Here is a 16,315-nt window from a genome sequence, read left to right on the forward strand (position 1 = left end):
GAAGAGAGGCCCCTTGGTCTTGTAAACTTTATATGCCCCAGTACAGGGAATGCCAGGGCCAAGTAGTGGGAGTGGGTGGGTAGGGGAGCAGGGGCAGAGGTGGGGTATAGGGAACTTTCGGGATAGCATTTGAAATGTAAATAAAGAAAATAATAATAATTAAAAAAAAAGAATCCAGAGTTGATGCTGCTGGATTTGACTTGAGAACAGTTGGTACTAAAGAGTTCCCAGTTAACCCCACCCCTTCAATTTCCCACATTACCACCCAGCCTATAAACTATTTGGTGGCATATACCATAAAGTATTATGCCTTGGATTTAATACCTCTTGGATTTTAAAAAATTCATTAGTAGATTAATTTCTTATTTTGGCAAAAAGTCTCAACAGTACTCTCTTTCCCAAATTGGGCGTTTGACCTAATACTGAGATGATTTTCATAAATACTGCCAATAAGGCTTTCATGTAAGACAAATATTCCCAGAGCAAATCAAAAAGGCAATTCCACTAATAGAAAGATCTTTCTAGATGCTGTCATTTACTTAAATGCACAATTTGTATATGAAATACTAATTTATAATAACTATTGATTTTATAAATTCAACTTTAAAAGAATCTGTAGGTAACTGAAACAAAATCTGATTTTAAAAAGTTTTTTTTTACTCTGTTCTTTTACTGTTTTTGAAACAGGATCTCATGCAGTCCAAATTGGACTCAAATTTGCTATGTGGCCATGGATGACCCAGAAATCCTGATCTGCCTCCACCTGATTATGGATGTGCTATACCACTAGAACAGTTCATGATAATAGGATTGTGTCCTGAAGAAAAATACTCATTATGTAGGCCAATTTGAGTTCAGTTATTTGACTAATGTACACTTAATACTACAATGAATATGTTCCTGAAAAAAGAAACTGTATTGAGGGGATTTTTTTTTTTTTGAGACAGGGTCTCACTGTGCCATCTTGTTTGACTTAAAACTCACTATGTAGTCCAGGTTGGGCTTGAACTTGCAGAGATCAGCCTGTTTGTGTTCCAAGTGCTGCAAATAAAGGAGTGTGTGGCACTGTGCCTGACTTGACATTCTCCACCCCCACCCCTGCACCCTCACCTCCATCACTGCAAATTGAACTCAGTGCCTGATACACGCTAAGAAAGTGTCCTATCACTGAGAAACACCCACCCTTGTGAAGAGGTTTCAGAGCCACAGGAGCAACAAAAAAAATTGAAAGACTGTGGGAGGGACATACACTTCTGATCCCAGCACTCAGGAAGGAGAGGCAGGAGAATCTTTTCAGTTCTAGGTCAGTCTGGTCTACAGAGTGAGTTCCAAGACAATAAACACTGTAAAAAAAAAAACTGTCAAAAAAACAAAACCAAAACCCCAAACCAAAACAAAAATACCCAACCAAAATAAATAAAATAAAAATTAAAGATTAAAAAGTTTCATGGCCGAGCCAGGCGTGGTGGTGCACGCCTTTAATTCCAGCACTTGGGAGGCAGAGGCAGGCAGATTTCTGAGTTCGAGGCCAGCCTGGTTGGTCTACAGAGTGAGTTCCAGGACAGCCAGGGCTACACAGAGAAACCCTGTCTCGAAAAACCAAAAATTAAAAAAAAAAGTTTCATGGCCATATAGATAAAAAATAAAACCCCACCAATCTTCAATTTTTGTACTCAGAAATCTTTCAAAGATCATTTTCAGTCTAAGAATTAGACAACAGTTATCTATAATAAAATATAAAACTCTTAAAAACTAATGAAGATTGCTTTTTAAAGAGTAAATTCATGACAGCCCTCTAATTTAACACCTTCCTTAGATTTCTTTAAGATCTATACTGCAAATACCTCAAGTGTATCTATCACATGAAGATGAATGGATACTTAAAGCTGACACTGAAGAGCCAGCTCAGTGGGTACAGTGCATGCTGTGTAAGCATGAGGACCTAAGGTCAGACACCGAGCATCCACTGTGTGCACCTGCAATCCCAGGGCAGCACTGGGGGAAGGAGGTCACTGAAGTCAACACCTTAATATAGACCCTGACTCAAAAAAATGGTGGAAAGCACACAAAAACCCTAACATAGATGTGTAGCCTTTATAGGCACACACAGTATACATACACGCAAGTACAGGCATGTGTATACGGAAAATATTTGAAGCTATTCAGTATAACTTAGATATGTGTACACAAATTTCAAAGACAAGACACTGATTTTGGTTTCTAGGTAGAAGAAAGGCAGATGAGTACAAGAGACGTGAACCCAAGACAATATAACTTTACCTACTGAAACAAACAGACGGTAATGTTATAATATTCAAAATAGATGAATCTTCTAAGAATTCTTCCTGACAATATGCAGGCAATGTAAAATGGTACATTATTCATGGAGTTTATTTAAATATGTGTTTGAAATAAAACATGTGGCTTCTTAGAAGACTCTTTTTAAAAGACTCAAAGGTGCACCGAAGTTTTCTGAAATGAAAGGCATTACTCAAAGAGGTAAGAATAAGCAGAATTTTAAAGCCCCCACAATCACCAGATGAAGAAACCTGTGAGACTAACATCCTAAAGAAGTTCAGAAACTTGGCCAAAGTCTCCCACAGTAGCTACAAGTTGCACTGAGAACTGTGATAACTGCAATGCCATGGCTTACCTCAGGATCTCAGGGGGAAACCTGCCAGGTGAACTGCTACACTGTCTTGCATAACATACTAATATGACTGGGAAATTACATGGGGATTGAAAAATCAAGTGTGAGAAATTTAAGAGACAGGTTGTGTTATGGATATGAAATGCTAGCTTCAATTTGGGAATTAAGAAAAGTGTACCAAGAAGATGCTCTGAAGTTTTGACTATGAGATAAATATCCTCGATTACTATTTACCTGTGAGTTAGATTCCACAAGAGTGCTTATGCTTACACACACTCACTCTCACTCTCTGTCTCAGTCTGTCTGTCTCTGTCTCTCTCCCTCTCTCTCTCCCTCCCCTTCCCCCCCCCCCCCCTCTCTCTCTCTCCTTATAACAGACTTGCCAAATAGAATCATCCAGACCTGAGGCCTAGGTGAAGATCCATGTCTCAGGTAATTCTTATTCTGCAGTCATCCTTGTATCACTCAAACCTTACAAATGGGACTTTTGTTCCAGACTGAGTAGCATACAGACAACATGTATTGGAAACAATCTAGTTCTTTCTATTCTTAAGCACTTTTAAGTTTTTTTTAATTGCCATCATGTAATATATAAAATCTTCACTTTAACCAGTGGGAAAAAATGTGAGCAAATTTCCTTAAGAAATAAAAGAATCTTTATTGATTTAGAAGCAATGTTGGGCAAACAGACAGGCAAATATCAGAGAAGAGATATCGTACGTACATCAACTAGCACTTTAAACATTTGAAGAGAAAACATGGAAAGTACTTACATGGACCAGTTTCTTATACAAATTCTAAAGTGTGGAAAACATCCCAAACCAAACAGAGTAATACCATTAAGAAGCAAAGCCAGTAAAACAAAACAAAAATACAAAAACTACAAAGACAGTGTGTATTGTCTATAGGAAATAATAGTGTAAATAGTGGTACATAAACTGGCCCATGTAAAATACAAAAATATTTATTGAAGTCAGATCTTTCTATAAAACAGTGCTTTGGAGGTATCTCAATATTAATCCGATATATTATCTAAATGTAAAATCGTTTAGAAACATTAACAGCATTAAGCCAGTGCCACCCACTTGTTCCAATTAGTCTTTTAAAAAAGCTGTTTTGTTGATTCATGACAAATACATAAGACTTACATTTTTAAAAGCACAATCCATTCTTTTAGGATTAACAAGCATATGCAAAAACAATTAAAATGAAAAATGTATTTTAAAAATCAGATTTCTGGTTCATTTATAACAAGTGTTTTAAGTTGGCCATGCAGTTCCCTATTGCTCTAGAAGACAGTCAGGAGTATGATTCTGAACTAGTAAGGTTTTCAGGCTAAGTCGACAGCAAGTTAAAGTGACACAATCTCTGTCACTCCTATATAACTCAAAAGACAGTCGCAGACATAAACATGCTAACATGCAAGTGCCTATATGTGTGCATATATATCATGTATTCAACATCAGCATTTTGGAACCCAGATAGCTCTTCATTTTCTTGTGAATGAAAGGCATTTAATCTGCCCTACCCAAATAACGAGGACCTTCTATATATGGCTGCAGAGCTTAAGAAATATTTGCTGGGCCATACCAGTATGTACACATGTACGCATACATGTATGGAAGATGTCCTAGAAGCTGCAAGGAATACATGATGTGTTAAGTATCGGGCTGAAAGAATTAGCTCTCTTATATAAGCAGTAGGTGCATAGTAAATGAACAATTGGTGCCATCTCTGAGTACAGAACTGAACAGAAAAGTACCACAATGAACAGTAACTATTTAAGTTTTGATTATCACAGAACCATTTAAACATAAAAGCCAAATTAGTAAGTGCTGTAGCAGTCAATGCAAACTGGAAATGAAGACCATGTTAATGGACTAAGGCAAGACCATGACTCTTGGATTAGGTGCAAGCAATTTTGAGTGTAAGTGCACTTCGTTATCTAGGTTCAAAGACATACTAACATTTCTTCTTGAGGAAAAAAGGAAAGAACAAAGCACATTACCACCAACAAGGAAGACTGGAAGATTCAAGAGAAATCTGCATTAATCTTAGTGCTGCATGTAGAGGCCAATTTCTGGGTACAAAGCACTAATGCCCTCACTTGGCACTGCCTAGCAATTATCTCTAAAGCACCTAAAACCAGATTGAATGTCCAGTTGGAATTGCCTTGTGTCTTGCAATTTAAAAGATTGAAACATCCAGTATTTTTTTTTTTAAAAAAGATTAAATAAAAAGATAACATCTATTCTAAAATTTAGGACTTTTGTGTTTTTGTCATTTCAGCCACATTAAATACAAATGTATTCAAAAACATGGGAAAAGAATTTTCCTGGCAAGAGCATGGTACCTCTGGGCTCTGCTCAAATCTACTGATACTGTTTTCATAGGTCAAATATGGAGCAAGGCTGAAGTAGCTAATTAGGTCAACCTAAAAACAAAAGTCACAAGCAACGCAAAAGGAGCAAGTACAAATCCACTGGAAATCATGATGGCCAAACTCAATCTCATGCAGGCAGAAGAAACCGGCTTTTTCTCATTCAGAAATTCCAGACCAGTAAAACAGGACCAGATAATTTTGTACATGCCTTTTGCCATAGTAGTTTTAAACTCCTTAGTCGGGAAAACCAAAATCATAGGATTCATTTGTAGTTGATGGTATTTGGAATTTTTTTGTTTTAATTTGAGATCTACTATACCACCCAATCTAAGAGCAGGGCTGTAACTAAGTGTACCTTCAATAGTATTGCATGCGAGAACTTGTACTTGCTTTATTGTTTTGTAACAGGGATCACATGTGGATTAGTGTTACAGAGTCTGATATCCAGCATAGGTCTTTCTTCTGCCAATTAGGTAAGCAATCACTATAACGATAATCAAGCCTGAAAGACCAGCACCAACTATAATTGGTATTAGAATGGTGTCATCATCCAGCGAACACTCCTGGGCTGTAGGTGAGAAAAAGTGTGTAACAAATAATGAGTATAATCAAAAAGAAATATCCAAAAGTAAAAGATGCTGATTTAAAAGTCAGAAATGCTCTTATAAAAGAAATTTCAACAAAGGCAAGCATATTTTTTATGATAAAGTATAGAAAGTGATGACCAGTTAAAGCTACAATCTTAAAGTGTATTTGTCCTTTCATTTGTGAGTACATATGAAGATATTTGTATGTGTGAATAATCTAGATTTATTTATAGCTCTAAGTAAACAATGTTACCACATGATATGCGCACACTGTGTTACATATACTTCTAAGATGAGAGAATTACTTTATCATAAATGGAAATATTTAACCAAGCCTATGTCTATAGAACCATTTTAACCTCTAAGTGAGAGAGTGTACCTCTCTGGGGAAATAGAAATTAGGGTATCCCTGGACTGAACAGTCAGGCTAGCACTGAAGTTCATTCACAATAGGGGTCAGCAAACTATAGCCCAAGTGCCAAACCTGGCTAAAGAGCTAAAAAGAACATGAATAATTTTAAACAACTGGAAAAGAAGACCGTCTTTTGTGAAACGTGGGAGTTACATGAAATTCTAATTTTCATATCCTTAACATTTTACTAGAACACAGCCACATTCATCTGTATGAACTGCCTAGGGAGGTTTCCAAGCTACAACGGCAGAGGTAGAATTGCCACACAGACCGGATGACCTCAAAGCTTGAGAAATCGCTGTTGAAACTGTTTCATAAAAAGCTTCTGTCCCTGGCATAAAATATGTGATTTGAGTGGGTAGAAGAGCTAAGAAACTAGGACCTCTTACTAATTTGAGTGTGTTTACTACATGTTTTATCAATCTGGCTCAGAATAGCAGCCCAAAGGGACTATTTTTTTCTATTTATAGCAAGTAGTCTGATCTAATAAAATCCAATCAACACTCCAACCTGACTGCAATTCTATTTCCTCCCTGAATACACTTAAGTATTACCTGGATGTGATATTTATAGTTACCCACAACCAAGAACCTAGTTCCATAAATAGATCATGCATTCAATATCAGTATTAAATGTTATGTATCTCTCTGGCACCCAAGCTTTCAAATTAGGCAAAGACTATTGGCTCATCTCGGGCTACTGCCAACTGGATAAAACAGACCTAAACTGCAAATAGTAGTAAGAATGATTTTAAATTTTAAACACAAAATCGGACCTCAAATTAGGATAATTATGTAGGGGAGCTAGACGATTTCAAAAATAAATCTATTGTAAAATCAAAATAATTAAAGTAATAAGCAAACCAACACAAAAAGGAATTGGATTCTGTTTTTGTTTCTTTGAAACAGGATCTTATACACCCCAGGTTAGCCTGGAAGTGATTTTTCAGCCAAAGATGACCTTGAACCCCAGATGACTCTGCCTTGACTAGCTGAGTACTATGTTTTTAAGCACGTGTCACCACTTCTGGCAAAGGAAATGGAGTCTTGGATATTTTTTCAAGTTGTGATTAACCTTTCCACCCACAAGAATGGTAAAGGTCTCTTTTGGCCTGAGCAAGGCCAAGGTGGTATTTGATAGCACTGCAAAGGCAGCCGAATCATTCACAGCATATTCACTTTAAACACAGCATCTCCATTTCCTTATAAGCCTCTAGATTAATTGTTGGAAAGGATGGCAATGACTGGAAAGCTCTGCTCGGCAAAGCTCTGCTCCAACAAACTCCCAATTTAAGTAATTGGTTTAAAAGCATAAGTCACTTAAGGAATTTGCTGTACTTTTCTTTCTGTCATGCAAATCTTAATCTTGCAATGCCAAATACATCTTTTGTATCCATATAAATACAGGATAATGAATCTTATATGAGGATTTCATTAAAACCCAAATAAAGGCCATCATTTGCCCTTCTAAAGTAGGACTTCAAAAAGCCTTATTTGAACTATGTACTTGCAGATCTCCCGAGGTCACTCTGGCTAGCAAGATGAATTCACCGGTGTGAGGCTTTGCTATGACTCTGTATCTTGGGTCTTAAGAAAATCAAGCCAAATTGTTTTCATATCGGTATGAAAATGTTCCCCAAGAAGATGGTCCCAAGAAGGCAGATGTAAGGTACTTAATGCTGCTGCTCCAAGTGTCATCCCCACCCAAACTCAACCCCAGGGGAGTACCTGTTCCTTAAAAAGGATTCTTAAATACTTCAAATTATTTTCAGGTTTTCAAAAACTGCATCTGCTTTGAGCAAAATGATGAGCCAAATGAAGAGTTACACAATTGGTGCTAGGCTGTAGGAACTTTCTATCAGAATCAAGAGGGGCATTATTATTTCTCTATGTTCATATACAGAATCCTCTTGAGTCAGAGGAAGGGCCACCTATAGGGTGATAGAAGAACGGAATGAATAAGGTTTGCTTGTTTCTTACCTGTAGAATACTCTCCTTTTGTCACATTAAAAGGTTGCACCTTTAGGTTAAAGGTATTTATCTGAAATGTTCTAGACACAGAAAGCACCTGCTCTTTGTTGCACATATAAGAACTTCCCAGAGGAGCATCCCAGAAGCTGAGGTTGTTATTGGAAATGTTGAAAGCTGCAGGGAAAAAAAAGGCAGGTTAGTAACTTCTTAGTGTATCAACACAAGAAAAATAAGACAGTCATTAGGGTTGTGTCTCATGTGTGTGGGTGGAGGGTGTGTGGTGTGTGTGTGTGTGTGTGTGTGTGTGTGTGTGTGTGTGTATGTGTGTAAATTCGTGCAGATTCACCTGGATGTGTGCATGCATGTGGGAGTTGGCCAGAGGACAACCTTGAGTACTGTCCCTCAGATGCTGTCCATTTTTGTTTTGAAGACAGGCTCTTTCATCGGCTTAAAGCTTGCCAAATAAGCTAGACTAGCTGCTGGCTTGCTCCAAAGATCCACCTGGCTCTGCCTCCCCAGCACTGAAATCACAAGTGTACATCACCACACCTACCTTTTTTTTAAAACTCAGAACTTTGTGCTCTGCAAACACTTGAACAACTGAGCTATGTCCCTAGCCCTTCCTCAGAGCATTTTAGTAAAGTATTTGGAGTCAGGCTCTGGCCAATACCTACCCCCCCACACACAAAAAAAAAACCTGTTGCCATTATTAAGTTGTTTCTTTTGTTTTCTGAGACAGGAAGGATATCACTCTATAGACCAAGCTGACCTAGGACTCACTATGTAACCCAGGCTGGTCTCCCACTTATGATCTTCCTGTCTCTGCTTCCCAAGGCTGGAATCCCAGGCATGCACCACCTCATTCACTTCTCTCTAATCTTTCCATAGAGCTTTCAGTAGCCTAAAATTTAGTCACTTCTCTAACAAACATCTACCATACTTTGAAAACATGATTCTGCAAGGGAGAGAACACTATAGTTCTACATTAGATTTTAAACTGTGATCAAGAAATATTTTTACATAGCATCTTCTATTTCATAAGACACAATCTGGCCATAAGCTAATTAGTATTTCTTTTCCCTTCATAAAACCCACTCTTCTCCTCCAAGCCAATGCTGTGCTTACCTGAGCCATTAGCCAAATACATGTTGACATTCACTTCCTTCAGATAGAACCGTTTTTCATCTTTCTGTTTGAAAAAGAGCTCCTAATTAATAACATATCACAACTGCCTAAAGAAAAAGTTGATATCTACAGAATTGGAATCTAGTTCCATTATACAGATGAGGAAACAAACCATAAGACCTGGGTCAGCAGCATAAACTACAACAAAATCTCGACACTAACTGTCACAAATCTATTTTCCAATGCATTTCATTTCTAAACTCTTTGACTGCAGCAGTCAGGCATTTCTGGATACAGGATGATTCATCCTCTCCTCTGTTGTATTCTTCTTGCAGCCTGCTGAGTCTACATTATCTAGCCTAGGTCACAATGTAACCATTTTGTTTTTGTTTTTTTGTTTGTTTTGGTTTGGTATTTTTGCTTTTTTGAGACAGGGTTCCTCTGAATAACCCTGGCTGTCCTGGAACTCAGCTCTGTAGATCAGGCTGGCCTGGAACACAGATCCTCCTGCCTCTGCCCAAATGAGGTACATGAACACAATTGAATTCTGTTCAACTAAAACAAAGACAGCTAAAACAAAGAGATCATGAAATTTGCAGGCAAATGGATGGAACTTGAGAATATCACCCTGAGTGAGGCCACCCAGACCCAGAGAGGCGAACATAGTATGTACTCACTTTGTCCTGCCTATAAGATGTGCAGGGACAAAATGGAGCAGAGATTGAGGTAATGGCCAACGAATGACTTCCCCAACTTGAGACTTATCCCATGTGAGAGAACCATCCCCTGACACTATTAATGATACTATGCTATGCTCGCAGACAGGAGCCTAGCATAACTGTTTCCCAAGAGGCTTCATGCAGCAGCAGATGGAAACAGATGCAGAGACCCACAGCCAACCATCAGTCGGAGCTCAAGAGTCTTGTGAAAGAGTAGAGGGTAGCACTGAGTGAGCCGGAGGGTTGAAGGACACCACAAGAAGACCTAGAGATTCAACTAACCTGAGCCCAGGGGCTGGTGCTCACAGAGCTGAACCACCAACCAAAGAGCATGCATGGGCCGGCCCTAGGCCCCCTGCACATTTAAAACACATGTGAAGCTTGGTCTTCATGTGAATCCCAGAACAACTGGAGTGGGGACTATCTCTGACTCTGTTGCCTGCCATTGGATCCCCTTCCCCTACCTGGACTGCCTGGTTCAGACTCAGTGAGAGATGACAAATTTAGTCCTGCTCAGACTGGATGGCCTAGGATGGGGTGGTACCCAAGGCAGGGGTTTCCCCTTCTCTGAGGTGAAGGGGGAGAGAGTAATAGGGGGAAGGATTTGTAAGGGCAGGACTGGGAAGACAGGAGGAAGGGGGTCTACTATCAGGATGTAAAGTGAATAAAAAAATAAATTACTGGAAAGAAAGGCATGTGCCAGCATGGCCAGCTCACCATGTGGTCTTTAACCCACTCAGCACCCTGCTTTTCACCACTATTAGCTCTTTCCTTTGTTCATCATCCTGATCCTTTAATACCTTTGCATTTTGTTTTGTTTTGTTTACTCAACTTTGTGGTTTGGGTCTAGGGCCCAAGGCTTATTGCATGTAACAGGCTTGAAAGCATCATCCGACCAATGTTTATCTATTAAGATTTTGATTATACTTATTTTGTTCGTGTGTATACATGTATAAACTCATATGTGTGGAGATCCGAAGACAACTCATGGCTCTCTCCCTCAATCATGTTGCTTCTAAGAATGAAACTCAAGTCATCATCAGACTTAGTAGCAAATGACCCATGTTGCCAAGCTTTTATTGTCCGTCTGTCTGCCTTTCTGTCTGTCTGGTTGTTAGAGGCCGGGTCTCTCTGTTATATACCCTCTGGCTATCCTGGAACTTTCTCACATTCAGAAATTCACATGCTGCTGCCTCCCAAGTGTTGGGAAGTTTATTTTTTATGAACATATATTTTACTTTTATTTTGAAATAGTATCTCACTATGTAGCCTTTGATAGGCTAGAACTTATAGACTAGGCTAGCTCAACTCAGCAATCCCCCTGCCTCTATCTCCCAAGTGCTGGATCAAAAGTTTGCACTACCACATCCCACTAAATATGTTAATTGTATATATTTTGTTTTCAAGAAAGGGTTTTTCTGACATAGCCAGGACTGTTCTGGAGCTCACTAAGTAGATCAATCAAGCCTGAAACTCACAGAAATTCAACTGCCTCTGCCTCCTAAGTGCTAGGATTAAAGGTGTGTATCACCATACCCAGCACTTAATCATATGTATTACTAGAGCTCCGTGTGATATTCTGACACATACGTACACCACATACTAATCAAATAAAGGGCAATTGGCATTTCTCTTGCCTTAGACCTGTTTGTATTTGAAGCTCTCAAGTCCCCTTTTCTAGATCCTCATAAAATACATAGGGTATTTTGAACTAGTCATTCTATTGTAGTATGGAACATTTACTGTCCCTCTACCTAGCCTACATTCCCTATTATTTTTCTAAACTGATCAGTCAGTCATTCTAATTGTCTACAGGCTTAGTATACACAAAGTAACATGTCTGCTCCATGGGACTAACAAGATGAATCAGACTTGTATCTTGCCCTTCCAGTGCTTGCAATCTGCAAGGAACATAGATACATAAGAAAGTAAAGCTCGGCGTGGTGGCGCAAGCCTTTAATCCCAGCAGAGGCAGGTTCTGAGTTCAAGGCCAGCCTGGTCTACAAAGTGAGTTCCAGGACAGTCAGGGCTATACAGAGAAACCCTGTTTCAAAAAAACAAAAAAAAAAAAAAAAAAGAAAAGAAAAGAAAAGAAAAGAAAAGAAAAGAAAAGAAAAGAAAAGAAATTAAAGATACAGCTCAGCATTTGAGTCCTGGAGTTGTAACCCTCTTGTTCCTTGACTTGAAAGAAAAGATACACAAATAAGTTAATCCTGTCTTTAAAAAAAAAAAAGAAAGTGGCAAATTAGGAATTTGGCAAGAAAATCATCTACAATAAGGGAAGATGCAAAAATCATGCCAGCTGAGGGATGGGGAATTGGGGGTGGGCAGGATCTGGTTAGAAAACAAGTGGATCAAGGATATGTTCAAGATGGCAAGAGCGTAAGCAAAGGTAATCAGAAAGAAATATTACCTAAATAAACAACTAAGAACTAAGTGCTAGTCATTATTCTTTCCGTGTGTGAGACACTGGAAACTGACCCTAGCGTTTTGTAGGCATTGGGCAAGCACTGACACTGAGCTGTATGTCCTCAGTCATTATGTTTGCTACTTTGAGACAGGGTCTCACTAAGTTGCCCAGACTAGTACTAAACTCAAGTAGTACAAACTGACCTTGAAGTTGCAATCTTCTTCTCTCAATCTCCCAAGTAGCTGGGAGTATAGAGCTGTGTCACCAGCTTTGGCTCCAACACCCCTATACTACTGATGCTGTTACTATGCCCAGTTTAGGATGAGTCATTCAAGCACAGAGTTGCTAAGTGACCTCCCCCACTGCTGCCAATTAGCGATCAGTGAGCTGGAATTTAAACCCAAAGTCTGGCTCCAAACATACGGACTGGTTACTGCTGTGCTCTTGGACTTCACAAGCTAGTGCATGAAAGCAGAGCGAAGGAAGGTTCATGGAATGAAATCAAAGCTGTGAGAGCAGAGCTCACTGCGTGGAGGAAAGGGCTTGAGCTGCCCTTCTGTCCTTTAGATGTTACCTTGTTGGCAAACCACAATCCCTGAAGATTTATGGGAAGAGCTGTGCTTTGGGAAGATTAATCTAAGGGAGATAAACAAAGGGGGAGCTTAGGTAAGAGGCCTTTGAACCACCCAGACAAGAGAAACTGCAGCTGGAAGCAGACATGAGGCAGAGAGAGCAAAATGAAATGAGAGACGTTTCAGCAGCAAGTGTCCTCTTACTATGCCCTCCCTCTGTTCAGCCACTGCTCTGCCTGGCACTCAAGATGCACTCCTTTGTTCTAGCTCCCTTCATATACTCAGCTGGACACCCAGCTCGCCGTCATCCTCCCAGCTGGCATTGATTATGTTCCTTCACCCAGGGACAACCTCTACTTTTCCACTTCTCCTCACCTCTGTATGTACAGATCTGACCTACCCTTGAATGCCCTCAAAAGGTATCTTTTCCATTAAACCTTTGCCTCCCCTCCAGTCAGAACTAAAAGCTCTTCACTTCCTCTTTGTGTTAACATCTGGCCTGACACCAGGCATAAAGCTAGGTAGCTACATGCTTCCTTAGCATCTATGAGGCTCTGAATTCAATCCCAATTGAGAGAGAAAGAGAAAAAGGGAATTCGAGGGCCAGCAAGAGAAAAGGGAAGGCAGGCCTGTCCTGGACACATTGAAGAGACTAATTCTTTTTTCTTTATTTTGTAATTTTCACAGATGGAACCCCAGAGCATCACACTCATAACTAATTTAATGAGTCAATGTATGGACTTACACATAGATAACAAGGGAACTGTTCCTTTGATTTTGAAAGGATTAGTACCTGGATACCAAAATCTAGGAAGTCCAAGTCCCCCTTTCAAAATGGTGTATTATTTGCTTAGAATTTACACGTCATCCCTAAATTACCTATAATCCTTAAATATAAATGTGCTTTAAAAGGGTATTGTTTATATTTTAATAACAAAAACAAAACTGTGCATGTTCACAATAAATACAATTTTTGTGGTTCTGGAGATCAATCTCAGGGTCTTGTGCATTCCAAGCAAGAATGTCTGCCACAGACATTGAACTTGAGACATTTTTACCTAATACTACTTCAAGGTTGTATATAGGACGTAGAGAAACAGTCAGCTAACCATGTTCATTAATGCTGGTCATTACTACTACAGACACTATAAAGAATGTTAACAGGGGCTGAAAAGATGGCTCAGCAATTGGGAGCACTGGCTGCTCTGCAAGGACCCGGGGTTCAATTCCCAGCACCCACATGGCAGCTCACAGCTATCTGTGATTCCAGTTCCATGGCATCTAGTGCCTTCACTCACATATACATATAGGCAAAACACCAATGCAAACAAAAAATATAACTATAAAAAGTTTAAAATGGTGTGTTAGCATGAGAATTGTCTAATAGTAGAGAAAATATTATAAAAACTAATTATAGTTAGTTTTCTTTTACTATGAGTTCATTCTTGTTTCTACACTGAAGGACATATAATGGTACAACGAACACTGTGTGATTATTAATACAAGAGTCCAGCCCATACATAGCCCAGACTCAGAGATGAGCAGGGATAAGTAAACCAAATATCGCCCCCTCCCAACATACACCTACCACTGTTCACACTTGCAGGTGCGCTTCTCAGAAAAAGAACTTAGCTTTAAAAAACAGTCGGTACTCACCACAGCAAAGATAAAGTCAAGATACTTAATTTGGCTGTTGTTCAGCCTAAGTTGAGCAGTTTGAGGTTGACAGCTGCCAGTGAAGTTGGTTGTGGAAGGGTTGATGTTAAAAATGAAAGGCACCTTCGGGAGAATAAAGAGAAGGGAGGTGCAGATTAACTGTAAAAGTCAATACCAAAGCCCTTTACACTGATAAAACCAACGTCAACATACAATACAACCTAATTTGTGTGGACACTTGAATTCCTGGTGTCTTACTTTCATGAGCACTTGATAGAAGCCTTCAAGCTATAACTCAGCCAACTTCAACAACAACAATAACAAGAGGGAAGTTTCCTCAGTAATGAGCCAAATGAAAACACTTTTTTTTTTTTCCCCAGAGCACAAGAACCATCTGTCTGGCTTGTTTCAGTCACAGGATCCTGAAAAATGAGATTTGTTCACTGGAACTCCCTCTGGTGTCCGAATGAGGTATTGCAACCGGACAAGGACTTGACCATAATTGTGCTCTGACTCATCAAATAGCCTTGCACCAACCTATAGTGTGGTTCAAATAAAAGCCTGAAAAGGCTTTGTTTTGACTTTTCATTTTTGGCAGTGTTGGGGTGGTAGCCAGCCTTTGTGAATGTGATGTAACTGCTCTATCCCTGAACTTTATCTTATCCCATCTCCAACTTAACTACGTATCCTGAGCTACTGAAGGCTTATAGAATCTAAGCTGTAAAGAATTTTTTTAATAAATTGGCAGGTTTTCTGCTGGCCAACATTCCTAGATGGTGATATTAACTATTCATGGATATAGTCATTCCAAATTATTCAAAACTCAAATCAACACCCACCAACTCTGCATTTAAACTTGAATCAGTCTAGTATCGGCTCTTAAGTGCACGGTATGCTATACATTACTTAAGATGCAATTTACAAAAAAGGTTTCACTAAACCCTACCTTCTCCTCAGTGATGTTCAGCTGCAGCCCCATGGTAGCCAGCAGACAGGTAGTATTGCCATTTCTAATGCTGTAGTTTCCAACGGTTGGAGTTGGAGTGGGTGTTGAAGTTGGAGTGAGTGTGGTTGTAGTCGCCGGGGCAGTGCTGTGAATGATGGGTGCCACAGTGGTGACAGTTTGGTCTTCCTCACATACTTGTTCTAAAACAAAGGACAAAACAAGCTAGGGTGATCTTGCTTTATTAGGCCAGGGAAGAGCAAACTACTTTGAGTTAGGTTCTCACAGTCCAAGGGGGTTAATTAGAGCAAAAGAAGACCTCAGTGGTCTATTTTTAAAGTGGATGAAGCACAGGTTCCTAAATTACTGGTTCATAAACAGATAATCTCTTATGAGTTGTAACCAGAATAGGCAAACTCAGAACACATCAAAAGTTATAGCTATTCAACTGTGGCACATACTCTTCTTTCTTAGGCCCACAAAGGCCTTTATTTCAAAGAATTCCCCCTGTCTCTGATAAGAAATTCAGAAACAAGTCTAAAAACAGCCCCACCCCTCACCCCCCACCCCCAAGCTAAAATGTAACAACCACTGTGAATACTGCTTATTAAAAACTAGCCTGTAAATCATTGAAGGGTTTAAATACAAAGGAATCTTTTTATTTCTATCACTCCTATAGCAGGTTACTGGTATTTAAATCCCTTCTTGGGAAGTATTAGTAGTTTTCTAGTAATGAATGTGAAATTATTACATTTCCATTAAACAGTCCACTGTGGGTCTCTAGTGCCTACATTCTTATTCTCTCTCTCTCTCTCTCTCTCTCTCTCTCTCTCTCTCTCTCTCTCTCTCTCTCTCTCACACACACACACACACACACACACACACACA

At 39.4% G+C, this 16,315-nt stretch overlaps 1 protein-coding gene across 6 annotated transcripts in view; it reads right to left on the bottom strand.

Moving 5' to 3' along the window:
• Lamp2 (lysosomal associated membrane protein 2) overlaps window positions 1–16,315 on the bottom strand; it is a 50,347-nt gene that overhangs the window by 11,343 nt on the left and 22,689 nt on the right. For 4 of the 6 annotated variants that reach the window (XM_021187916.2, XM_029534027.1, XM_021187918.2 and 1 more), the window contains exons 5-8: window positions 15,431–15,630; window positions 14,485–14,607; window positions 9,128–9,191; window positions 8,012–8,176 (exon numbers count right to left, since the gene is read on the bottom strand). In XM_021187916.2, the coding sequence (XP_021043575.1) occupies window positions 8,012–8,176; window positions 9,128–9,191; window positions 14,485–14,607; window positions 15,431–15,630 (552 nt within the window). Of the gene's footprint in view, window positions 1–3,283; window positions 5,602–8,011; window positions 8,177–9,127; window positions 9,192–14,484; window positions 14,608–15,430; window positions 15,631–16,315 lie in introns of those variants that run through there. The other 2 variants (XM_021187917.2, XM_029534028.1) reach the window with 1 other exon arrangement.

The sequence above is a fragment of the Mus pahari genome, chromosome X (assembly GCF_900095145.1).
Source record: "Mus pahari chromosome X, PAHARI_EIJ_v1.1, whole genome shotgun sequence".
Lineage (NCBI taxonomy): Eukaryota > Metazoa > Chordata > Mammalia > Rodentia > Muridae > Mus > Mus pahari.